Source organism: Xiphias gladius, chromosome 14, assembly GCF_016859285.1.
Source record: "Xiphias gladius isolate SHS-SW01 ecotype Sanya breed wild chromosome 14, ASM1685928v1, whole genome shotgun sequence".
Classification (NCBI taxonomy): domain Eukaryota; kingdom Metazoa; phylum Chordata; class Actinopteri; order Istiophoriformes; family Xiphiidae; genus Xiphias; species Xiphias gladius.
In genome coordinates this window covers 21685846-21713299 of record NC_053413.1, presented here as the reverse complement: position 1 = coordinate 21713299, position 27454 = coordinate 21685846, and the positions used below count along the sequence as shown (strand labels likewise).

At 40.7% G+C, this 27454-nt stretch overlaps 1 protein-coding gene across 1 annotated transcript; it reads right to left on the bottom strand.

Annotated features, from left to right (window-relative positions):
- Window positions 1–1239: 1239 nt before the first annotated feature.
- Window positions 1240–24221, bottom strand: LOC120798448 (protein APCDD1-like). The gene is made up of 5 exons (XM_040142687.1): window positions 23780–24221; window positions 16605–16788; window positions 14974–15499; window positions 5585–5906; window positions 1240–3879 (listed from the first exon to the last, which is right to left on the bottom strand). Exons 1-5 carry the CDS (start codon window positions 23817–23819, stop codon window positions 3416–3418), a joined length of 1536 nt encoding a protein of 511 aa, XP_039998621.1. The 5' UTR covers window positions 23820–24221; the 3' UTR covers window positions 1240–3415.
- Window positions 24222–27454: the final 3233 nt, after the last annotated feature.

Sequence of the window (27454 nt, the reverse complement as noted above, 5' to 3'; positions counted from 1 at the left end):
TTGGGCTCTTGTAGGAATCATTTACTGAACAGACATATTAAATAAGAAAATTTTGAGCGGACTTTGTGAAAGGAAAAAAAATAAAATAAATAAATAACCCCTTTTTAGGTGCTGTAATGAATAACCCGCCAGTAACCCACATTATACTAACTGTCTTAGTTTACAGCTTTAGAGGTTGGTGTTCAAAAAAGATTCCACACGCTTTTGGACCATTTTACACTAACACGTTAAAACGTATTTAGTTTGGAATTCTCTCTGGTTTGAGTATACTTCATTTTTTTAACATGCTAGGTTCTCAAAACCTGCTTAGTATGTATGTATGTGTGTTACTATGGATTTGGGACACACTATTTAAATTTATTTTGTCATTTTAAGGTAAATGGCTCACAGCTGCAGTAGATATTTGCGATGAATATAAGGGAGACGTCATGTATCACCATTGTGCATCAGAAATCCTCAATCCCACTCTCCCAACTGCCTCCCCCTCGTGCTTTGTTGCTCCAAAAGGGATTTATTTCCATTTATTTAGTTATTTATTTTTGCTTGCTTTTCTGTTTGTGAGGAGGATGCTCACAAGCTCACAAGCCCGCCTGGGTTTCTGTCTTCTCCTGCGCGGCTGTTTGTCTTTCCCCAATATTTTTGTCCAAATTTCTTTTTTCTGTTATGGTTTCTGTGCTAGTAATCGCAACAGGCACATTTCAGTTTATCCACCAATAGCAACCTCCGTTGCCACACACAGTGGAAACGTGGGATGTCAGAGAATATAAAAAAAGAGTGAGAAATAAGTAAATGAGTCGAAGTACGTGTTCCTTGAGAGAACGTGGAGACACCCGAAAAGTAAATAAGTACCACTTCACAAAAGTCCTATTGCACTGGACATCACAGAATGATCCAATGATCTAAAAGTGTTACCAGTATGAAGGCGGACTTTGCCTTCAGCTGCCCCTGTAGAACTGTTCAGTGGCCTCCAGCATGGGACTGGTTGTCCTTGGCAGCTTCCACGCATAACTCCCTCATACATCTACTCCCTAAATCCATAAAAAATTTGGCGTTTTAAATGCACTATTGGGCTCCATAGCATCTCATAAAGGGATTAAAAAAAAAAAAAAAAAAAAGTTCCCTGTTGAATGTTCACTATGTACATTATACAAAATCTACTATGTCCATAAGAAACAGGAATGTTACTGTACATAGTAGATCGACGCTGAAGAGTATCAAACCTTTAATCTTATACATGTATCCAGTTACAAAGACATTTCCGGGAGCCTAATAAAAGGTTCTTGAGTCTGGGTACACCGAACAAACTGGCCCTAGGAAAGTATTGTCAGTCAGGTTTCCCATGGCAGGAACAGAGTATGCTGTGGTGGCCCGCTGGCGCTTTCTCTGTTGAACACAGTTGTGAAAGTTTATGTGATCTAGAAGCACGCAGGTAGGTTCCCAAAGCAGGTACTGGTCCACGATCCGGACGGTGATGGGAGCGACGACATCTTCAGACTGAAGACGGCCCCTGCGACCTCTTTGATCCCACTGGGGGACAGATGGGTGGTAATACTGTACTACAACTCGATGACCGTATTCCCAATGGAGGTATTTTGAATTTATTCCACTCTCAAATTCAGAAACCACCTGGAGGAGCAAAGAGCACTAATATATTCGTATTTTCTTTTCACAGATTCCTCACGGGAAGACTTATTTAGGGGGCCACACATCTGGACAGGTAATATGTGGCCTACTTTATCTAATTACCAGAATCTACCTGTTGTCCCAGTTTTTCACTGATTACACAGATTGAATCCACTTATTCCTGTAAGATCCCTGTGGTGAATTTGTTGAGGGGTTTACTCAGTTTTATGAAATTGCTAAAGTTCGTCAAATTGGAAAAAAGCATGGAATAATTACCAAAGCAAACATACCTATAACAATTCCCGATTAGACTTCCGTCATCTTTGTCTTTGATATGAACAACTGCTTAAAAAACAACTTGCATAGCAGAAACACATCCCACACTGTAAAACCTAAGGGAAACGGAGGACCAACAGTATTCAAAGATAAGAGTAAATTAAAGGCAGATGTTGAAACAATGGCATATTCCTGCATTTTTTCCCCCCAGTAATGTCTTGCATTGAAGGAAAGTCTTGTTTACTGTGAAAATTAATGATAGTATATCATTTTTTTTTTTTTTTAAATCATGGAGTTAGGCCAAAACTAGCCCCCCAAAGCAGGAGCTGAATGAATGTATTTGGGTCTTTTTTTTTGCATGCATTCCTTCAACCAAGGACAGTGAAGCAGGTAACACCCACGAGGTGCCATATTATAATAAAATGGATTTATTGTTTTTCAAAATTTGTGAAAACAAAGCTGCACTGTGATATAGTTAAACAGTGTAATAGCTATGGATTACACATAAGACTAAGTTACAATCCAATATTCTCGAGTGACGGTATGTAGTGGAATCGTATTTTACAAAATTCTGCTACTCCAGTGACTCAAAATAAATTGTAATTTAAAACTGACACACTTTACACATGTAAAGCTAGAACATAATTAGTTCCATTAATTTGGTTTAATGTGGTTTTGCATACATTTACCATACTGATATCAGAAAATTATTCTCATTAACATTTAATTGACTTTAGCCAAATGTCCAAGTCCTAATAGTCCTAAGTTGCTATATTCATTTTTCAAATTTTACAGTTGTTGAGGCAACTCTAGTTTATATGCCAGTTTTCCAGGTAGAGAGTCCCAATTTGAGTACCACATGATTTCAAAATAGCCCCAGTGGAAACAAGGTCAAGTCTCGACCGGAGAAGATGCAGCTATGGGCAGGAGTTATTTGCCTGCCGATGAAAGAGTTTTATTGTATCCAAAATAACAGTATGATCTTTATGTGGAATAGATGACATAAAACTGCTGTGGAGTTCAGGTTATATTTTAAGAAATTGCTTCAATATAAGTACGGTAGTTCCCTTTTACTGTAAACGGTGACTCACAAGCATACCTCCTTGAGACAAGGAGCTTATTGTCAAAGAGTTTGTTGTAAAAAGACATTACCACGCATGAAATCTTTTTTTTTGTTTTGTTTTGTTTTGCATTACCAAACCAAGAAATGACTTGATAGTTTTAGGTAAATACACTGTATAAAACATAGTCTCAGGTCTGTGTGGATATAGACATCTTTGTATATTTGTGGAAAACAGACAAGTCGGTCTTTGGTTCCACTGTAAAGTGCAGTTTCTGTGGTGCAGCAGTGTTGGAGTCTTTGGTAGCTGGGGTAGAGTTCAGAGGATCATGGGCACCAGTCTTCATCCTCATTCTCATCGGAAAGGGAAAGTTAAATGTTTACATTTGTTGTTTTGGAAACCAAGTCTCCTAGTCCGCCCTTGTGTCTTTATGTAGAAAAAGCACCAACTGCTCTCTAGCTTTGCCAGAAAAGGAGCACAGACGTGACGAACGCAAACAACGCCACGGTGGCGTGTTTCTGACTGGCTATGTGCCATCCTGTGCAGTCGTTGTGGTGCAACAGAGGCCTGTCGCTGTCATCCCCTCGGCTGTAGTCAGACGGTTGGCTGCTTGCCGAGCACTGGACCAGGGGCATCTGGTAAGACGTGGCTCGCTTCTCTGGCTGGTCCGGACTGGAGCCGTCGCTGGGACGCTGGCCGTTGTAGAGCAGGTAGCGGCCGTGGGCGTCCTGCTCCATGCGGAAGAGCTCGTACTCTGTATGGGGGAGCCGGATGCCTAGCGCCACACAGCCGTTTGTTATGGTGACATCCTGCTCCACCCCCACCTGCCAGGACCCCTGCACTCCACACTCGTTACCGTTGAAGACGTTGAGGAGGGAGGTGGTGGCCAGGTCCATGGGCGTCACTCTCATGTGGTTCACTAGAGGAGGGAAGACACAACAAGACCTGTTGGCTCCAGTCGCAAGTGATGTAGCGGCCAGGGTGACTCTCACAGGTGCAACAGACACCCCGAGACTCTAAACTTTAAACTGGTTGAGTCAATGAAACAATGGGCCTCGTGTAAAACCACTTGTATGAACGGATGTGTTCTTAAGTGGTACGTACGAGTGATTTAAGAGAGTTTGTGTAATGACATCCATGACATCTTTGTGATGCGAACTTACCAACAAAAGCTAATTTTAGGCGCATTGATCATGCTAATGATGTAATGTCACGAACGCACACCTCCTCATGAACAGGTGGCATTCATCAGGCTGAACTTTGTTTTTCTCTACTCGTTGTTACAGCTTGGGTCTTAGTTTTGATCATTGTTTCTACTGATTATGATAACATAGTACTCACCAAGTGAATTGCAGAGATTTGGGAACACAACAAACCATTTTGTTTAAATATACAGCGGGTGCACATGAAATTTGATAATGATCCCTTATTACACAGGCAAAATATGTGTGCAACTACAGTAAGTACAGTAGGTCAGAAGTTGAACCAAGACATCTGTCTCCAACTATGATGGACATTACAACCTTTGTTTGTTACCATTGTTTGTATGATCGACTGACTGCTCCTGTTCCTTGCCCTTTCGAACTTCTTTTTTGCCATGTTGACAAGTTCCCAAATCTTAGCATTGTACTCACTAATTAATTGCTATCATAACAAATAGAGACGATGACCAAAACTATGCCACCAAAAACCAAGTTGTAATAAACTGGAATATTCCAGTAAGGCTTCTGAGTGTATTTAAATTTAAATGAGTCCAAAGGTAGAATAAGGCTCTGAGCTGGTAGCTTTTTTCTTTTAGTGTCAGGTTCTCGAAAACTACTCATGAACAACCCAAGCCTCGCAAATATGAAGTCACCTGGACTTAGATTGAACTCATTCAGGCGACAGTTTAAAAAAAACAAAAAAAACAACCATTCAGCGTCATCAGTGCTGCTAAAGGAATAGTTTGACATTTTCTCTCATGTCTGTACTTTTAAATATGAAGCCAGGAGACGGTTAACATGGCTTATCATAAAGACTGGAAACGGGGAAAACGGCTAGCCTGCCTCTGTCTGGAGGTGACGAAAGCCGCCCACAGCCGCTCTAAAACTCACTAACTAATAGATTATGTCTTGTCTGTTTAATCCGGATTTAATCCCGCAGTTACCTTCAGACAGAGTCAGGCCAGCGGTTCCCTCCTTTTTCCCATTCATTATGGTGTGATAAGTTCACCATCTCCTGGCTTGTAGCTTCATATTTACCGTACAGACATGAATGGTATCAGCAGAAATGGCTGGTTATGCGCACTGATCATAAAAAGTGACAGAAAAATATTAAAGGGAACAATATAGCTGCACTATAATAGGGGAAATTGTTGATGTTATGACCAGAATAATTAGGTAAGATTGCGTAGTTTAGCTTCTAAATACATACTTGTGACAAAACTATATCGTATGATCCTATGGTTGATCTGTTTTGCGTTGGCGAGCAGACTGGTCTTATAACGAACTCAGCTGAAATGTAAATGTACCAAACATGTTTTTAAACTGCACCAAGCAGACAAGGTGTTAACGCAGCCTGAAGTCTCCATTAAGAATTCACGTCAAAGTCACAAACTGTAGGATGAAAGAATATCGCCCAGTTACCTTTGAAGACAAAGTCTGTCCCGCCCATGACTCGAGTGGAGTGAAGCCCTCGGCTGTAGCGTCCGCGGGCGTAGATGGTGAAGGTGGGGTGTTTACAGACGGGGTCGGAGTAGTGGTAGTAGTGGCCCTCCCAGGTGTGGTTGTTGTCATGGAAGATGAAGTGGCGGGTGAGGAAGAGGACCTCAGGGCGGACTTCGCAGCGCTGGCTCACCCACTGGCCGTACAAGCCGATGGTCAGGTCGGCCCGCGGCGGCAGGATGGGGGGGTGGAACTCGTCAGAGCGGTAGATGATACGACAGGCGATACACCCGTGGTCGTGGTTCTGGAAATAAAGGGAGGAGAAGGTATTACAATGAAAGGAGCTTCTAGTAGTTTAAAGTAGTTACTCATCAAAATGCGATAAATTGAAGAAAAGCTCAATAAAAACTAAAGTTAAATGAAAAACTGTAATAAGTGTCAGCTTTATTTATGCAACACTTTTTGATGACTTCATTTAGAATGTATAAGTTGTATACAAACATTTAACAAATAGTTTTACACACTATAATGAAGTAGTACACAGCTTAAAGAACGTGTAAGAACAAGTGTTTAATGTACAGTACCTTTGAGCAACTGTGATTTGTCCTACTTTATATTATCACATTATCATAATCTGTTTACAGGGAAGCCTCCGCTTATGACTGCCCGCAGGAGGAGTTATAGTTGTTGATAAATACATGAATAAAGAATCGTATCTTCTTACTACTACATTATAGTGAGTTTAAAACATTTGTGAAATGCTTATATACTGCCTATAAATGCTGAATAGGGGAAGTTCGAGTGTTACCCACTTTAAAAAAAAAAATTTTTATACAGCTTATCAAGAGAATACACAACAAAAAATATAAATTAATCTTTAAGAATAAAAAACAGCCACTACAGCAGTTAACAGCAGTTAAAAGTAGCACTGTTGGGTGTTGAGTTGCAAATTAAATTTAAGGACACTTCATTAGGAAATTGAGTGAGTGTAGGACTTGAAATTTTCCAACTTTGGTACCCCCTTGTGATAGTATCAAGAAAAGACACACGGGCTGAAAGCCACACATTGACTGCACCAATTTTCACCAGGATTGCCTCATTTTTCTACCAGCAAAATATATGCAGAACCATTTTAAAAAAATGTGCTATGTAATTACATCCAAATTGTAAACATGGTTTTTTAAAGCCAGCAATTGAGTCTTAAAAAGTTATCAGTGGATTTTTAAATTGGCTTAGTGGTTTGCATTGAGTGTCAGAAAAAAAAAAAAACACAAGAAACGATAGATCAATGTGGTAATGGACATTACCGCCAGACGGATACAGGATTTTTAGATGCAGGTAGTGATAGATATTTTAGAGAACAATACATTGGCCGTTTTTATTATATCAAACACATTATATAAATATTTTTGATGAAGATAATTCAGTCTGCGTTAAGTGATATTTGGCCACTTGAGGACAAAAACAAGCTGTGAACACAATACACATCACCTTTTAAGTTGATATGGTGTAAATGTTAGCAAGCAGTTTCCTATTTATACATCCAGCAGTTATGCAAGGGTCTTAGCATTGATTTGAGGTTGTGTTTCTGGCAACCTGGTGGATGTAAGTCCAAATATTCACATTCTTTTGGCTCTGTTTTTGGTCTCTACCGACTCCTGATGGAAATATCTGGCTCTTTAGCTGCTAAATGCTCCACTGTGTTAACTATATTCTACCGCGGCTAAAAATGACGTTGATGCAAGTGCTGAGACTGAACCAAGACGTTACAAGATGTGGGCCGTAAAACCAGAATTTATGTCGAAATACAGCTTAAATTGAAAAGGAAACATTACTTTAATTGTTAATTAAAGTTATTAGCACAATATTACTAGCAAGGGACTGCAAACAGGAGATTAAAGCACTGTAGGATCTCAAAGTCACACAATATACTAGAGGGGACGTTTTACGGTGAAAAATAAACTTGTCAGTTCTCTCTGTTGGAAACTCTAAATGACCTCCAATAAAATCTTTAGCCTTTCTGTATTGCAATTTCTTGTTATATTAACTGCAATATACACTTATTGCATCTGCAATAACCCAATGCGATATATTGGTTTAACTCTAATTGACAGGAAATAACAGCAAATAGGTCACAAAAAACCCAAGGAACCAGACGTTCACAGATGAACCTGAATAAATAGGCTGTTGAGGCTTTGAACTGTTAAACTCAGATTTCTAGTTGCCGCTCAACATCACTGTATGAAAATCCAGCATGTTCAATAAAATCTGTCAGTTCTGAGCGCTTTTTAAATCCATCCTCAGTATATTGTGTCATGAAATTCACATAGCGGACGACTGGCATCTATTCAGAGGTGAAGGAGGAAAAACTATTTCCTTCAGTCTGAACCTCTGGAGTCTTGGAAGCAAGACAAGGTTCCAGCATTTTCTCAGAGTGATCACATCATTTTACAGTAAAAGACAGATGTCTGGTCAAACAAAAGCCATGAAACAGGGAACAGCAAGTCGAGGGTTCACGCATGTTAATGACAAAAGACGGTATGTAAATCCATTAATGAGCATTAATCATGGTCAGCTCACTTCATATCTGGTTTAGTGGAGCCCTAGAGCAGCATGTGATCATAGTGTCCACAGACAGGACAGCTGTGGGTCTCTGGTTGCAGAAAAGACTTGAGGTCCTGGTGGATTCGGAAGCTGGAAGCCTTCATACTGTATTCCACACAATCCTTTCCAAAGACCATCTCCAGGGAGGTGGAGGAGTTTTTGTTATTTGAGGGTGGTCAAAATTTAAGACCCAACTTCACCGACCCAATCACTCTTTTCCCAGACAACATTATGTCTGCATGAGATTTATGGGGAGTTTAAGAGAGAGAAGAAATGGAGAATGGTTAAAAAAAAAAGAAAAGAAAAGAGGGAGGAAAAAAAAAAACCAAACAGGAGTATCACTACATCATATAGATGAGATAATCCCAGTGCAGCTCCATAACCGCCTCAGAGTGAGAGGCTAATGGGAAGACTAGAAGAGAGGCCTCGTGTGAATCCAGAACTGTGTGTATGACAGAGTAGTGTATTTTTGATACACTGGCGTATATCTTAGCACGTAGGCATGAGTAGGAAATATATATGTAAAGGGGAAAAAGACATAAAGTGAGAAAAATATGTTTGCATATATATACAGCACTACCGGGGAAACGTATGTATGTATATATGTGTTTGTAGCTAAAAGAACTAAAAGGAAAGACTACCAACTTTTCTTAAAAATGTATATTCAAAAATGTTCTCTACAAACTGCTGGAGTCTGAACATCATGTTTATTTGTTCTTACTGTATGTGTGCCTCGGTGGCAATTTTAACAATAATTACACTAAGAATATTAAAAGAGCAGGTTCAACACTTTGGGGAAACATGCTCACTCGCTTTCTTGCTGAGAGTTAGATGAGAAGATAGATACCACTCTCACGTGCGTCTGTTAAAAATGAAGCTTCAACCAGCAGCGTGTTAGTTTTTTTCACTTTATTTTCTGCTTCATATTCAACAAACACATGAGAGCGGTATCCTCTTCTCATGTAACTCCCGGCAAGGAAGCCTACATGCGTATTTCCAAAAATGGCCGCTCGTGTCTTTACGGTTTCAGATGGGTGTGTTTGCCTTGGCTAAGAAAGTCTCTCATGCTTCAGCTCTTGGCGTTGGTGGTTGCAGTTTGCTCGCATCGCCTCAGCTCCATCTTGGAGCCCAGGTAAGTATTTCTTTCGGCTCTAAAAGCAAACAACAATCACAGCCAGCGTTAAACCGACCTCTAGGCTTGCAATCAGTTTCGCATTAGCACCTCATCCTCCCTTGATGTCTATGCTTAAGTAAGCTCCCTAGGGATGTTTTGGCTTGAACAGTGACTTGAGTTATTGATCAATCATCAAAATAGTTGCCGGTTATTCGTCTGTGAACTCACTGGATCAACTGATTTATCATCTCAGCCCTACAAAGGGATAAAGGCCTTCATGGCCAATACACGGAAGTGCTGCTATGATAAACTTTAACTCCATTTGAGTTGATTTAGGCACAGACTTGATGTTCACTGTGCAGTATTGTTGATGAACGAACAATGAAACCAGAGGGTTCACAAACTTTTACTTTATATTAAACTGGAAATCATGAGTAGGTAGGTTTCCTTGGCAAAGAGCCCCTACAATGTGTGACTTGTACAGGCTTGTGTTGCTATGAATTGTTGGATACAATTTCTGCTGGAAGCAAAGTATTTTATGCCCTTCCTGGAATTGAAGAAAAAAAAGAGGATATGAGGGAGGATATTGCTGCCTTTGCGTCATATAAATTACATTTATTCATTTCATTTTTTACTACACTGGGCAGACACTTTTGTCTGAAGCAACATACAAATTAGGCACAATCCAAGCCACAGTAGATTAAGGAGAATTAGAAGTGAATTTCACTTTGTTTGGCAGCCATCTTTCATTTCGGCATTCTGGGGGATTACCGCCATAGTTCAGAGGAGGACAATGTCCAAATGCCAACATTTTACGAAGAACAGAAACCACATCATTTCAAATGCTTCTTCGGAAACCTGTTGGTGATAGCATAGACACTCAAACCCATGTTTTTCTATGTTGGTATCCCTTAAAGCTAGACCAGCATCTTTCCTGTAAAATGACTTATCAGGAATTCATTATAAAGAATTTTATCTCAGAAGGGCTGGCTTCTTTGCTCAAGTTTTAAATGTAGTTCAAGGACTGATAGGATCGCAAAGAAGTAGCAAAAGACAGCATAACATAAATCAAACTCAGGAAATCATAGTGCATCATCACAAATGAGTCTCTGCATGAGGGATAAGTGTAAAAACATGGCAGCCACTGAAAAACTGAAACACTTTACCAACAACAACAGTATGAAAACACAAATCCCTTCCTAACACGGGTCATTATCAAGTGTTCATTGATCTGCGGTAACGCAGCAGCGAACCAGGCGACAAAAAACACAGGGAAAAACTTAAAAACAAAGTCTGCGGCCTTTCCCTTGCATCACTGCTGAGATCCACCCAGTAACCACAAATTGCTGGCACCAGCAAATGTTCTGGACTGGGACCAGCTCTGGGTAACACAGTGTAAGATTAATGGACTGGATAGTCACCATGGCAATAAAATAATCCCTGAATAGAGGCCATTACAACCTCAGGAAATGGTAAAGCTGAGAGTACTCTGTGTAGGAAGGAGTGAGGTATTTTCTAATAATGTTCACCAGACAAAAAAAAAGATTTAAAATATATTTTACTCTATTTGTTGAGTTGAAGACCAAAAAAAATGGACCAAAGATATAAATTACCCAACATTTTAATTACAAAATGCCTGTAATTCAGGCTTGTATTATTATAGAAGTATATTACCAAGCTTAAAAGGTTAGTTCAAACTAATTACAAAATAACATTTCCTCACTTGTCTCTACTGGGATCTAGCCATTCAAACAGGCCTGGGTCTACATGCTGAGGTTTTGAGTTATCTGCATCAGAGATTTCCACTTCCACCCACATACAGTAGAGGCTGATATAATTTCATTTATATTTTCATTTGCTCACATCATTAAGAAAAAAAAAAAAAAAAAGCTGCTACATTCCCAACTTATATTCACCAGCTGGTTGCTTACTTTGTCTGTCTGCCGCTGGGTGCATAGAGCATAGCAGCCAGGTAGCATAGAGTCAGAATATGAGCGCGTTTATGACTGAACCAAAACGTTAAAGCTGCAGGTCTTAAAACCAAAACAATGGGTGAAAGAAGCTAAAATGCTCCATGGCGTTGGTGGTGGGGAGGGGGTTGTAGAATTGGGTAATAATTCTGTGAGTTTGTCACTACATGGACACCTTTCACATCAAACAGTTATTTGAGCCATTGTTTATACATAAAAATTTTGATTAGTACAGCATCTCCTTCCAGAGAAAAATGTCCCAGTTACTGTGGATAGTCAAAAACACACTGAACAGTTTATATTGAACTACTTGTTGCCAAAAGAAATCATCCAAATGAAAACTTCACAGCATGTTCTTTTGATTATCCACAATAGGCCGGACACTGTTTCTGGGAAGAGATGTTGTTGTTGTTACTTTTTTTAAAAGTAATTTTTAGATGCCGTGAGCAACACAAGTGGAATTTCATTCACCTTCATTGAAGTGGCTTGGCAGCAGATCTCTTAGACATGTGTATCTCAGAATCTTGGTACGGCAAACGTAAACTATCTGAATCATCGGCGGTGATTGTTACCATAAGAAGCAAGTATGTAAGAAGTTTCCTGTACTCGCAATTTCACTTCAGTAAAAGTACAGAAGTGTTGGCAGAAAAGTATATTAAAACGATTCAAAAATAAAAGTACTCATGCAGAAAAATGGCCCCTGTAAGCGTTATTATTTTATTATACTGGATTATTACTGATGCTTTTATGTGTAAGTAGCATTTCACTTTTTAAGTTGGTCAGGTCTTGCAATGTTGAATTAATTTTAGAGTAGTTTATAACAATTATGAACCCATTTTAAATTCGAAATGTAATTGGCAACTAGTGCTATTATATACACGCAGTTGAGTAAAAAGTACAATATTTCTCTCTGAAATGCAGTGCTGTAAAAGTAAAGAGTAGCATAAAATGGAAATATTCAAGTAAAGTACAAGTACCTCAGACCCTTTACTTAAGTACAGTACTTTAGTAAATGTGTTTAGTTACTTTCCACCACAGTGCATGGCTAGATACCACCAAAAGTGAGCTGCTAGTTTATTTGTTATTTTGATGAGCTGACCCTTTAGGGCAATGTTGCAATTATGTTTGACTATAACTGCAAATATAAGTGAAATCTCAGCTCCACCAACACCCCATTGTCCCTTTTATTCAAAAAAAAAGTTGGAGGAGAAATACAGCACATGCAGCGCTTTGATTTGAGCCTCAGGCATGCATGAAATCAGACCTGGTATGTGCTCACTGGAATAATTCATATGGCTGCATAATTCCAAATTCTAGGAATACCACATGTTGATCGCTCCCAGAGATAGAGCGGGTTTCACATTGAGCCTCTGTGGTCCAGAGGGGCTAAAAGAGAGCGGCTCCGGTCATTACAACACCACAGGGGAGCTCGTCTGATCACAGCTCCTCACTCCACACTCTGTTTACATTCTGATCAGCAACACCAAGCCCCATCATCCCCGTACAAATGGATGTTTATTTAGACAGCAGACCCGAACAGGATTTCACTGTAATCTCTTTGGAGGGTGACAGTGAAAACAACACTCTACGGTTTCATCCAGCGGGGAAACTGCTGTTCAGCAGTGTAAATAGAGAAATTACATCCCGTTAGCACAGTGGAGGAAAGAAAGGGCTCTTTCTTCGGGCTAGATTTGGGAGATGAAATCAGCATGTTCAGAGTTTCTGGTTTCTACCAACGCAAATGTTTAGTGTATACGGGTATGAGGCCATGATTATTGACATACACACTGTTACTTAATTAGATTTTGATCAAACAGTATTTCAAGTTTTATTTGGTGCGACAGGTAGGTGGAGATCACAGATTGTATCACAAGTTCACTTAACACTTGTTAGGAATTAAATGGTTTTTTTTTTTTCTGATCAGTCCACCACTCTGATACCTCATAAACAAACTGTAAAGACTTACTTTCAAATATCGTTTTATCCAGGTGAAACGATATTTGAAAGGAAAGTTTAAGCTCTTTTATGTGTGTGTGGTCTTTGCAGTGTGGAGGCTCGACACAGCGTGAGTGGGGTTCACCAGAGGTTATTCACTGAGCCTCAAACTCGGGTCAGAATACAAAACTCTGCCTCCGGCCTGGTCATGTGTTCCAACGAACACAAAAGGCAGTTCGTGGGTGGAAAGGGTCGTCCTCCTGGTTGCTGCACTAGTGACTCGTACTGGTAAGTATGTCAAGGAGGGTACTTGTACAGTGGGAGTTCTCAAGCCAAAACAACCTTTGTGAAGGTCTCTTTAAATGCTAGACCTTCAGGCTGTGTTCATACCTGGCATTAACACGTCTTGGGTGATCTAGTCATAAGCGGACAGCTCTAAGTGCAGGTGTGAGTGCACTGAGATCTGATCGCTCAGACCACATTCGGAGGTGGTCTGGGCCGCACGTGGCCACATTCTTTTAGCAGTGTGTACGCGGATGTGTCCTGGGCCACATTGAAGGACCGCCTACTCAACTGAAGTCCACTAAGCGGATGTACGTACTCATTCGCAAACAAATACAAGTCGTACAAATCAGGTAAAGCTGGCTTTGTCCGCGATGTCTGAAATTTTTGAAAAGCCCATAGAGATATATTACGCGTGCGTCAAACATCTTGGGCGATTTGGTTTTCCTGGAACACACCAAGGAGTAGACCCAGTCTGTATTGTTTTGATTTCTTCTCCTTCTTCTCTTAATTTCTGGCAGACTAGACATGGGATGTGCATTGCTGCCTCCGACCGGTAAAAAACAACTATGTATTTGTTCTTTGCAAACAGAAATCATATGCACGTTTATTTGAATATAGAACGGGGAGTTGAGATCCGATCACAATTGGTCACTCGAGACTTTGCTTGGTAGCAGCAGTTTTAATTGGTAAAAAGAAAGAAACATTTACTGTAAATGCCGTCCTTCCCCTCACATCAAACAACCATGAATCCTGCATAGTCACTGTAAGTTAAAAAGGTACCCTGTGGAGTTTTGGGCCACTAGTAGCTTTAGGGAGCAATTCTAGTCTACTGATATTTGGTGGCAGTATCATGCACAAAAACATAGCAAAGCACGGTAAAGAAAAAGACTCCATGCAAAAATTGATGTAAAAAAAACTGGGTTTGCAAAATTAGGCTTCGCAAATGTTTTATGGGGGAAGGAAATTCATTAAATCGCATTTGTAAGACCTTAAGGATACACACTGAATCCAAATACAACGTCACAGGCCAACTTTAAGTTAAGGTTAAGTATGTAAATATCTACAGCATTGTTTCCCAACCATTTTAGCTTGTGACCCCTTAATAGAAAGAAATTTCATTTATTTTCCCTCTTTCAGACAATTTCATTTGAATAATTTTCGACCCGAACAGGTGAAACTAACCAGCATTTGCCAAGAAAGTAGCAAAAAGTAAAGACTGGTGAAAAGTCTAAAAGATTATGCGGAATTTTTTGTTGTAGAATTAGGTTTTTTCTTGTTTCCTATCCCAGTAATCATCTCACAACCTTTAGAAGCATTCGTCTTGCAACCTTTTGCAGGGGGAAAACCAATACTCTACAAAATTCCAGCAGCACTGAAAAAAACTTAGATTTTTGTTCTTCAAAGAGCCCAGGGGCCCACTTCACCATCAACCCCCTAAATGAGAGCTGACATAAGGGACCGACCTTGGCGTTTTGCAGGGCGGTCTGGTAGCTGGACGGCTTGTAGTACAGCCTCTGCGACGGCTCGGTGTGGATATCTCCTAAAAACAGCTCCTCCACCAGGTGATCCAGGTTGTGATGAAGGTACTGCTTCTCTACCCTCAGTAGCTGCAGCTCATGCATGGCAAAGTTAAGCTCCCTGGAGCAGTCGTAGCCGGCCTCCTCGCTCCACAGCTCGTAGATCACACCTGGCTCCCAGGGGCCCTTCACTGCCCCTCGGCAGCTGTGGTTGAGCCTCTGGCTGAGCTCTTTAGCCACGGTGGCTGTATGACACACCATCTGGACACGGTGGAGGTGGTACTCTGCCTCTGTGCCGCCGCGGATGATCCAGGAGGCCTGGCGTAAGCGCAGACGACCCCGGATGACCAGAGTGTAGGTAGGTTTGGTGCAGTGGTTGTCGTCATAGTAGAACTGGTGAGCCTGGAAGGTGTTGTTTGCGTAGAAACTGTAGGAGCGTGTCAAGAACTCCGGTCCTGGTCTCACCTCACAGCTGCAACAGAAAACAGAGGAGTTCAGAAAACAGTTTGCACATCAGTCATTGTTCATGACCAGTTAATGTTCACAACGTGTACACTGGTGTTTGTGTAAGATAGCATTGTAGCTGAAGATAGGGTCTTTGTAGAAACTTAAACTTGTCCCAGAATTATGAATGACAGCGTTATGGGCAGTGATGTGTGAATTTACTGAGTCTTTGGTAAGTGTCTTACTTAATGGAGCAAAAAGGATATACTGGCGGTTTGCATGTTTTTAGCCTGCTGATTAAACATTGCAAATACTTTACACTGCCATTGACCGGAGCATATAATTTGCTTTAAGGTGGATGAACGATTTTGTTTCTACCTCCCAGGCAGCCAATGCTTTTACTTCCTTCTAGTAAAGCGGGAAAATCAATTTGCAGAATATTAAAACCTTTTTGGAGATCACTGTAAGCTGTTACAGTAAACCTGTAGTCCACCTTAGGCCAAAGTTACATTAATGTTTGTGTGGTAGTACGTCTGTGCGGTTGACAGCAGGGGCCAATTTGAAAAATGTTGCTCTGTGGTGTATTCAAGGAACCTCAAAAATTCTAGATTCAACTGTCAGTTGGTGCTAAGCATTGCATTCACATGCTATGGCTTTAAAAAAAACAAAAAAAACGAAATGCAAAAAAGAACACCGTAAAAACAAAAACAAAAATTATCCTGTGAGTATGCTCATTAAAGAAAAATGGTTTTCAGATGACATGAACTACCACAAATGAACCAACAAGGGATTTCAAAGCACTTTCAAAAGAGCGCCTGCTCTCTCTCTCTTTCCACAAAGACAATCACGAACCTCTTCCTAAAAACAGGACAGATGTTGATGTGGTCATATGTTTGGTATGATGGGCCAGAACATGCACAAACACCAGTATGGTCTTTTGAATAGAGTATCTATGTTATGAAGGGCCCATATAGCATCTATCACCTAAACTATTTCAGGATACATGTCATGTTTTACTGCCCTCAAACTTAAAAGGGATGGTTGCGTTAGATTATGTATAATGTCAAAACTTCCTGCCATCCTATAAAAATGATGTACAGAAAACATAAGGCCATAAATCCATAGTCGTTTACCTGGTGGACACCCAGTGACCCTCTACATTGGGAGGCATCTGCACAGTGATTCGGGCTCCGTTGTGAAGGTGCTTCAGCATGTGTTGACACTGGGAGTCTTTGACCGACCGGCCGAAGGTTTTCTCCAGCGAGAGGCGGCTGGAGCGGCCGTCTGAGTAGAGAAGAGAGGAACCTTCAGCCCAGCCTGCGGGAACAACAACGGCAATGGAGAATTTTACTCAATGGAGATTATTCATTTACTTGGTCATTTAAAAAAAAAAAAAGAAAAAGGGGGACGATTGTTTGAAAACAAAGCAATATAAAAAACATAAGGTGATTTCAGGGATTCAAAGAACGTCAGCAACTTTCATGATGAGAAAGCAGAGATGAGAATGAAAGGGATTAAGAAGATAATGATAGTTTGTTGACAAGGATTCAAATAATTTTCTTGTTTAAAACATGTAAGTTCTTGGTCTTTATCTCATTATCTTTGAGTAAGAGGTATGGTTATGTGTGCACACTAAAATCCTGTAAGTATATGATAAAAACAATTTAAACCACAAACATGACAAAAATGATGTTTAAAGACAAAGTTGATGCTTGAAGTGCCATTCAGTATGTTTCAAACTCAGCTGTTTGCCAAATTGAGGCTGAAATGTTAAATATCAACTAAAGAATCTGTTTAATTTGGCGGAACTTTTAGATCTTTACGTCCTAGTATGTGAAGCACAACTCCTGTCAAGGCGACTAATTAGAAAGTTAATTTTGTTCAGATCAAAAAGAAAAAGAAAGCTGGTCTTTTCAGTTTGAAGTCCGCTCTCATGTTTTCAATATGCCATGCCTCTTTGAAGTGCTTAGAGGGTTTAATTCAGTCATTTTAACTCGTGTCATCACTCAGGGATTACAGGGCTTCATCGGTGACCTCCAACACCTGGTATGAGTGGAGTCTTTATGGGTTAAAATGAGCCGATCGTGTGATGAAAAGGCAAAGCTTAGATGCCAAACTGGTGACTTTCTGCTCGCACATAAGACTTGAACAAAACACAAACAAACTGTGACATCAAGCTGCAAACAAAGTGGACGTGAGCAGCGTCGAAATTCGAAAAAAAACTCTCAGCCCCCATCCTGTCCTCGTACCCTCGACGCACCACATGAAATAAAAATACCTTCAACAATGAGCTGAGCTTGAGGGGATGAAATATCGGAAATGAAAGCATTTTCAAAGCCTGCAGCCAAAGAAAATCCTTGAAGTTCAAATTCCTGGGAGGATTTATTCCATCTAATACTCCAATATCATCAAAAACTACCTCGAAATATGAATACTTTGCATCAAATTCTTTCTATCAGACCCTAGTTGCGGAGTGGAACCATTTCACGCCAAGGAATGCCGCTGCGGTCGCTCCTGTGCTTTTAATTTGAGACTAATAACACCAGTGGGGGAACCAAAACATCTGATTAAAAGAAGCCAAAAGCTCCATGAAGAACAAAGCCTGATCCAGCTGTTTAACACCTAGTGAGGCAGCTCCTATGTGTGTCAGCCGAGGCTCGTGTGTAAATCACCACATCACAGCGCTGCTCACTGGAAACGCTGGACAGTGGGGGGACTTGATCCCCTGACTCAGCTGGTGGCATTAGTAACGCTGCTCTGCTGGCTGGAGCCGTGTTGAAAATCAAAGACAAGGCTTCATAGTTTGCTGCATACGTGTTTGCGTGTGTGTGTGTGTGTGTTTTTTGTGCGTGTGAAGCCTTTTTTTTTTTTTCTTTTGCACCTGCAGTTGCCTTAGACCAGGGGGAAAGACCCTGAGCGGCTGCCAACAGCTTGTTTTCACAATGAGGAGCGCAGAAACTACCAGTGTGTGTGTGTGAATTTAAAAAGGAAACCTGGTGAGATGTGTAATACAAACACACTTTTGACCAAACTGTCGTTTCTGCCGGTCAAATACCACCGCAGAGGGTTAACGGCAGGTTAATTTTAGGGTAGGACACACGCGCACACGCAAAAGGCACAAAGCAAATTCCATATTTATATAATGAAAACAAATGCGTGACTGTATGCGTGGAACAGATGTACTCATTCATTTTCCCCAAAAGTGAAGTGTTAAAAACTACAGATACCAACAACTAAGGCTGGATAGTGTACAAAATGTATCGCATCACCAACATAATGAATCAATTGCTAACCTAAATTTGTTCATATTGCAGTTTCCCAAAGCTGAAACGATTAGTAATTTAATTCTGTCAATCGACAGAAAAATGACAACAATGTTGATAATAGAGCCATCATTTAAATAACTGTTTAAGCAAAAATGCCCAAAATTCACTGGTTCCAGCTTCTCAAATATGAATGTTTGCTGACTCTCTTTTGTGTATTCTATGAATGTCAGTTCAGCATCTCTGGATCCCTTTTGGCCAAAACAAGAGATTTTCAAGATGTCACCTCGGGCTTTTGATCAAGTTTCATTATTTTCTGACATTTTACAGCCTTAGCAAGTAATCTACCCATCCAGACAACAATTGATTTAATTTATAATGAAAATAACTGTTAGTGACGGCCAGTCTTTTTTCGGCAGAGGCTCAACCAGCAGCTGTCTGCCAACCACATCTCACAGTCTTCCACAACAGACGGACTTATCACCACAGGATCTAAGTGTGGCGCTTCAGTCACATGACAACAGCTGGCCATATTTGTGGGGGACATTGTTGACCCCTGTCTATGAAGACGGCTGAGGGCTCCAGAAAAAGCTAGGGAATGGACTTTGAGGCAAGATGTTTCTGAAAAAAAAATAAATAAATAAAAAAGGCACATTTTTCATTACAGAGGTAAATCTGATTTTTATATAGTCTTGATATATATCTTAGGTCATATCAGCCCTATAAACGGGATGCTAATGATGATTTTTGACATATGGGATTTTTTTAGTCTTGATTCCTAGCTACTTTATGAAAAAAAAAAAGATTTTGTTTCAAATTGGCTCACACACAAAGTTAACCGTGTGGACTAATTTGGGGGATTTTGGTCAGAATTTACACCACAACCTGACGATGAGCAGCTGAAAAGATTCGGCGCCTTGAAGTTATGTCCAGACAAGTGACGTCTGCTTTACAACAGGACCCAGGTGTAAAGGAAATGTATTAAGTCACAGGAAGAAGCTGATGGTAAGATGGTGAATTATCACCTGACATTTTGCTGCAGCCTTCTAGGGGATTCTGAGTAATGTATGCCACTGTCAGCAGAGATACAGTGGAATATTTTGGATGCATATAAAGCATTTTGGAAACTTGGTCTGCAAGCACTCGTGCTGCTTAACAAAGCAGCCCTGAAAAGTTTCAGAGACCCTATAATCCAAAAACGTCTCTCCCGTATCGCCAATATTTCGCTAGTTTCCTTCCACAGCGTTCAAACAAACTGCGGACTTTCCTTTTCCGCCTCACTTAAATGGACCTGCAACGTTGAAAAGTAAACTCTAATATCTGAATAACTTCAAATGATCCATTATCAAATTAAAAATAGTTTAGCATGCCTCTTATTTTGCTGTTTTTAATGGCAGATATGGGTAAATGAAGACCTGCTATGACTGACGTTATCCTTGTTGATTCTATGTTAAGCTGTGCGGCAGCAATAGAGCTGATCCAGAGTCAGCTGCATCAGACCAACACCAGTTTAACAATCACTTGTGGCTTGGTGAAAACACAGTTACAAATCTTTTTTTTTACAAAGAGTTATATCAGATCAAAGCCAAAATTGACCCGCTCTGAGCAGAAAACAAGGAAATAAAAAGGGAAATGGCTGAAAGGAGGTTACGCGTAGCCTGTTGTCAAATTACTTCTTAAAAAGGAAGCATCATACGTCTCCTTTTCTATACATTTAACGAGTGTTTCAGGTGTGAGTAGTGGGAGTTTCTTCCAATATCTTTCATTACCAAAGAAAAAAAACCTCCTCCCTCATTAGGGCAATAATCAGAATGGCTCGAGTTGAACCCTCCCTGGTCCCTTGCTGGCGGTGGTGGTGCTGCTGCTGCTGCTGCTGCTGCTGCTGCTGCATTCCCAAACTGCTGCTCTCTATCGAAATCAAAGCGCCCACATAACTCCCAGAGCCCTAAACCACAGAGAACATTTCCAGTTGGCCCGATCCCACTGGTGAGGTAACAGCGCTGGGACCCCTGACAAGCGGAGAGACTCCACATCATTTATGGGAAGAGAAAAAAAAAAAAAATCCAGAAGTGCCAGAACAGAGACCAGACAAAGGACTGTTCATTGTGTTATCTCAGAATTTGGCAGTGAACATGCAGGACTCGAGGGGGTTAGAGAAAATAACACAGGACTTTTTAAGGACTTTAACTTTAAAGTAACTAAATACAGAAGTGGGAAATAACTAAGTACAGTAGTATAGCTTTAAAGACAGTGCTGGAGTATTTCTGTTTTTGGGAGGACTTCCTATGTCCACTTCACTGGATTTCAGAGGGAAATATTGTTCTTCTTGTACTCCAATCCACATTTATCTGACAGCTGTGGCTGTGAGTTAGTTTGCCCAGATTAGGCTTCTACATTCAGCGCGTAGTAAGGTCTTAAAATGCTGTTTTTGTTTTGGATAGCAAGCGTTTGTACTTAGGCTGAATGCTAACGTCAGCACACTAACATGCTCACAATAACAATGCTAATCTTCAAAACTACACTGAACTCCGTCCTCTTGGCGCCGTGGATATCGGGCACCTGATTTCATGACAGTACATCCAATAGTTTAGTTTGAGCCTCAGGACACAGTGTATTTCTGGCAATATCTAAAGAGTTGTAACACACTTACATGTACCACACGTTCGTGGAGAAACAGTTTCACGCAAACAGAGTCCATCCAGTCTCACCTCAGAGTCCATTTAGTAGAGGTTCCGGAGCTGTCAAGCTTTTTTTCTGAGGCTTTTTGTTGCCGTGGTCGGAAATGATGTTTGAAACTAAACTTTTGAGACAACGCTGACAAAAGAAAATTAAAGCGAGTCAAGTGCTCAGGGAATAAATGGAAATACGAACAGATGCATTTCCATGACTACTGGCAAACCCCATCTACTGATGAAGACCATGCGATATGATCAAAAGTTCCACAACAGTCACTAAACTAACTTTGAGGTTTGATTGTTTTTTCGTCGGTCCTTTTTCTCCAACATCAGCACAGCAAGAATGAAGAGCATTCTCCCTTTGTGGTGTTGCTATTTTCAGGTTGCGCGAAGACTTTAAGGTTCTTCTTCCACCTCCGAATGAATCACCACTGAAACGCTGCCGATACAGAGGGGACGTGCTGGGCTGCATAACAATTAGCACCATCTGTCTTTCCTCTGCTGGTATGCTTGAACTTGTGGCCACCCTTTTTCCCTCTGTTGCTGCAGTTTGACTGCATTAGTCCAGTTTACATCGATAGGATTTTGACTTTGACCCCCCCCCCCCTCACATATGAAATTATTTTTCCAGTTTTCTGACCGATGCCTCTGCAGTTACAGCACTGATTGTCTGGCCTTGTTGGAGCTCTGTTAGTCGTCTCATGTTACTTTGAGAAGGTAACTGGTAACTGGCATTCAACCTGACGTGACCAAAAATGACAGCAATGTTTGTAATAGAGCCTGAATAATATTATCAGCCGATATCGTCTTGTATTAGCATTGGAGTACTTTGGAGTTTGTTTTATCTCTTTTGCTTGAGATGGTTTTTTGTTTTATTTTTTAAACCTCACTTGCAAAATACCTTAAAAAAACAACAACAAAAAAAATCTTTCATGTATAATATTTTGTGTTTGTGGCTGGAGCCAATCCCAGCTGACATTGGGTGAGTGGTGGGGTACACCCTGGACAGGTTACCAGTCTATCACAGGGCAACCTTTTCTATGAAGTGTTTTTACCTTTTTTTTTGTTGCCATGGTCTAGTATTTTGTCTGTTTTCTTTGCTGGCAACGACCAAAATTTGAGAGAAACTGACACATATCTTCAATTCCAACTCTGCCACCAAAGGAAAAAGAAAAAGAAAAATAAAACCACCAGGATGAACACGGAAAGCTGGAGGATAAGCTACTACTTGAGCAAACAGTTTGATCATTCTCGTACATTTTACAATTGCTGAATATATACAGATGAAATAAAACTTAAAAGACCCTATTGAGGACCAGCGGAAGATTCATATCGGGGAAAAGGTGAAGTACAAGCAGAGGCTGACTCATGTGAGTTTATTTCCTTCTGGGTGTCTTTTTTAGAATTTGCTGTTTCACTCTCCTGAGGCTCAATGAGGTTTTCCCCCCCAAGTAAATTTACAGCACACACTAATCTGGGCTGACAGTGCATTTTCATTGCCGCTATGAAAGGCTGCAATAACACACCACTTAATTGAACGTTAGATTCACTTAAACACACTTAAGGATAAGTGGACTCCGAAATATCGTTTTATCTCAGCCCGGTCATTTGAAGTCGTAGCCAAATGTTGCCTTCCACTGTCACTGGCAGCAGATGGATTGGGTCAACTGGAGTCCCATAATCCTCTGCTGCTCAGACAGGGTTTTCATCAGGAATGGATGTTTTAAGTGGCCCTTAACTCATCCAGTGCTTTCATCTGCCCAGTTACCTCGGGGAAGCTTTTTATTGCCTTTTAGCCTTCAAACACGTACATCACAGTGACATAGGGGATAACTTAGCCAGAAATTATTATTATTATTATTAGTCCTGTCGGACACACAGACAAAAACACCCAGCCATGATGGTAAACAGGTGTGCTGAGGTGAACAGAAGCATGTCAGGTTCTTACCTGACAAATAAGCTGCAAAGAAGAAGTGAAAAAGATTTTTTTTTTTTAAATCCATTGGGATCATTTGTATGTATGTATGTATGTATGCATGTATGTATGTATATATTACACACTCTTATATATATATTACACACATATATATATTACACACACACACACACACACACACACACACACACATATATATATATATTACATATATATATTACATCTCTAAAAATTAAAATCTCGTCCTTTGTGTTGTGGCTAAGTTCTGTATAACAAAGGTTCTTTCATAGGCGTTTTGTTTTCCATTCACATGTGGAGTAAAACATTTTTCTTCTGGAAACATGAACTCCTACAAACCTCCCCACTTGTCGCACCGCACTCAACATCACTTCAAGAATAATGAATCCCACGAAAACATGAGAAAAGTTTCTTACCCAAAAAGGCAATGAGAAGCAGTGCGGATGACGGCCCCATTCCGCACTTTAGGGGGGTTTAAACGAGCTTCACTGGTCACACTGGGGAGCTTAGGTTTTTCCTTTAAGCAGCGTCCTTGTTTATTCCGACACAAATCCTCACATTATGGATCCAAAGCGTGGCGCAAACACTCCTGTGATATTCGCGCATCATAGGAAACACACCTCCGGTTCGCTAGAGAGAGAGGGTGAAAACAAGACAGCCAAAAAAAAAAAAAAACACCCGCGGTACCTGCGGTTCTAAACGAAGTATCGTACACTGAAAACAAAGGAAAGACCGAACTTTTTCTACTGGACACGCCGAGGGGAATTAAACACTGTATCACTGAGATAATTCAACGTGAAAGCGAGACGGCTCGGTTGCTTTTACGCGCGTCCGCCGTGCGTCCTGCGCCCTGGAGGAGCGTTTGTGAGTGTGAAGAGACTGGAACGGCCTCAACCCCTCTGTAGGGATTTTGTGGGCGTGGAGTGTGTGTTGCAGTTCTCTCCCGTTAGGTGCCCACTGCAAAAACGCCCATGTGCTTAAGGTGTGTTAGTCAACTGTTGAACCTGGAGTGGGGTTTGAAGAAAAGCCAGATTTTGACTTCCGAGGCTCACTTGGTCAGGGACATTTCCCCGACGTTTAAAAAATACAGGCTGCCAAAATCATAATTCATATTCCCGTACCAAAAGAGATATTGGGATATTTGAAAGTTATCTGACTGACACCGAGATTACATTGGGGTGGCTCTAAAAAAAAAAAAAAATGTGTTTAAAAAAACTAAAATTAAGTACCACAGTTATGTCCCACTGGATCAGCCTCTAACCTGAATATCTGAGGTGGTTTCTTTTTTCTTGAGGGGGGGGGGGGTTGCTTTAAAACTCCCAAACAACACCACTTTTTTGAGCAGAAGCCCAAAATTGTTATTAAATTGTTGTGAAAGTCTTTGTTTCACATTCCCCATCCTGGGCTCCTCTGAAAGGTACATTTTTGGGGTGAGTTTGCAAAAAAATCCGAACTGGTCTAATTGATGAGGAACCAAACTTACAGAGGCACAGACGTGGTAAAACGTGAGGGTTTTTGTGCTCGGTGTTGTTGCAAAACAAGCTGCTGTTGTTGCAGCAGTACTGAGTTAAAATGGTTTACACATCCTAAACGGGTGGTCGAATTAGACTTAAACTTGTGTTACTTGGAATTAACTGACGGTCACGTTGTCCAAAGACCAAACTGAGCCTTTACTGTCGAGTTTTCCTTCATTTCATTTGTTTCCAGCAGCCGCCTTGTTATCACTCATGATGGATGCCACACATTTTTCTTGACCGTGGCTCTCAAATTATACACCTCCTCATCAACGCCTGTCTGCCTGGAGGGAAGAGCAACAACAAAGCTTCAACAGCACCTGTTGTGTGTGTGTGTGTGCGTGTGCGTGTGTGTGTGTGTGTGTGTGTGTGTGGTCATGTATGTGTGTGTGTGTGTGTGTGTGTGTGTGTGCACGAGAGAGAGAGAGAGAGAGAGACCTTGGCCTTGAGTTTTCTGCCTCTTTTGAACTAATGGTTCTTTGCTGTTTTCTCTCTGATCTCTTGACCCGCAGGCAACTCTCCAGCTCCTCTCCTTTCATCCAGTCATCCAGTGGGAGACTGAGTGTTTGAACACCGATTGTATTTGCACAAAAGCCCCAAACCTATTTTTTTTCTTTTATCATATCGTATTTTTTTTTTTTTTTTGTGGTATATTTAAACTTACAAATAATGATTATCAGCCACACAAGTAATGGCTTTTATTAGTTAGCCAGGTTTCCCTTAAAATTGTGAGTTAGAAAGGAATCGTGGAACGTGACACAGCATGCAGCGATTGCATTGTGAGTTACCCCCGCAGAAATCTGCTGCTCGTCCTGTTTCAATGAATTTAGAGAATAGAGAATAAGATCCTGTTAAATCTCCATCTTTACTTGTAGGTGAAGGAAGAAATGACGGATAAAACAAATAGAAACATGTCCACATGGTTTGCTGATATAAGTTTTACCACAGTAGAACAACTAGTGCCCCTTAAAGGAGTACTCCACGGATTTAGCACTGCATTCCTGTAACATTGTCCGACTCACGGTAGGCACTTTAAAAATCAAAATCGATGCAGCAGAACCAGAGCTGTTGTCTTTTTTTATTCCACTCATTCGTCTTCTTTGTCAACACCTGGTGACTGCATTACCCACAATGCAACGTGCCCACCAACAGTTCGGTTGGAGATTTGGGTGTGTTATGTTTACAGCCTTTTTTCACAAATGTAGTAGTGCAGACTCGTTAGCAGACCGTGATGTAGGTCAGTCAGTACGAACTAATGCTTTGAATCCAAACATTGTGCGAATTCAAAGGAATTTTTTTTTTTTTCAAGATTGTAGTGCAGAACTAAACATCTCCACTGATGTGAAATATTACAGGGACAGTTTGGGGTGAAATGTGTTTAAAATGATGGCAAACACATCTAAAATATTTCCTGGGGATGGAACAGTGCCGCCGTTAAAAAATCTAGTCTGTTGTTTGAATACGTCACTGAGTGTAAAGATCAAATAACTTTAATGAAGACGTGGAACAAGATGATACAGAATTTCATTAATTGAATAACCTGTCATATAATCAATTGATCATTTAGTCTATAAAATGTTGGAAAATACCCATCACAAGCTCCGCAGAGGACAATGTGACGCCTTTAGTGTCCACTACGCAATGATATTTGATTTAGGGTGATATAAAACTGAGAAAGGCAGCGAGCCCTTAAAAACGGATTAGTCAATGCATCAATCGACTACTTGTGCATTGAATTCTTTTTTCTACTATTAGACAGTGTGTGGAAGAAAGACTTTTTTCCAACCTTAAAGCTACTTAAGGATAAAAAAACAAAAAAACAACAGACTTACAGATTTAAACTTCAGTTACAGTCAACTTAAGAAAATGCCAAGGCACCAAGTAAACATTTGCTTTGAAATCCTAAAATACTTTTTGCCGTGTAAAGTTTGCATCCATGCTTTCAAACATAGAGGGAGAGTGAAAGAGGCCCCACCATACACAAAAACAGTATTTCATGTGCTTATCCAATAATCCTCCAATCCTTAATCAGTAGAGCAATGCTCCACTGAGGGAGTTCTAATTAATTTCTATTGTTTGGAGACTTAACCCTCACGGCTGCCTCCCTCCGTATGCTCCATGGTATTTGCTCTTTTTCCTCTAATCCTGGATCCACGCTCTGGGAGAGTGACTCCAGCCCTCCTCTCGCTCTCAATTCCTTCTTTTCTTAGGATCCGGGAAAGCCGCAGAGCGAGATCCGGACAAACAGACTGATGGGATTTGGAAGAAGCCCGGAAGGGGTATTAATAAGGGGGCTGTATGGAGGAAAAAGGCCGGAGGCAAGGGGGTGAAACTGGGGGGCTCGTTCTTGTGTGTTGACCCCTGTATTGTCCTGTGTGGCTAATCAAAGCATCAGTGCACTCTCTTTGTGTCTCTGCAGGAATGTGATCTATGTGAGGTGGAAATAAGACTGCTTTGATTGTCAAAAGGCTCAGTGAGACAGTAAAGCCAGTGAAAATCTGTATCTAAGCTATTTTGCTATCACATTTCCTGTAAGAAGTCGTGATATTATCTCATAAAAATCTGTCATTGTGCGAC

What these genes read in the sequence shown, in the direction of transcription:
- LOC120798448 (XM_040142687.1), bottom strand. Translation starts at nt 23,819, where the DNA reads ATGGGGCCGTCATCCGCACTGCTTCTCATTGCCTTTTTGG. An exon ending in CCGCCCTGCAAAACGCCAAG is followed by an intron (nt 5,907 to 14,973) that starts GTCGGTCCCTTA and finishes CTTTATTTCCAG; the next exon opens with AACCACGACCACGGGTGTAT. An exon ending in GACAGACTTTGTCTTCAAAG is followed by an intron (nt 3,880 to 5,584) that starts GTAACTGGGCGA and finishes TCCCTCCTCTAG; the next exon opens with TGAACCACATGAGAGTGACG.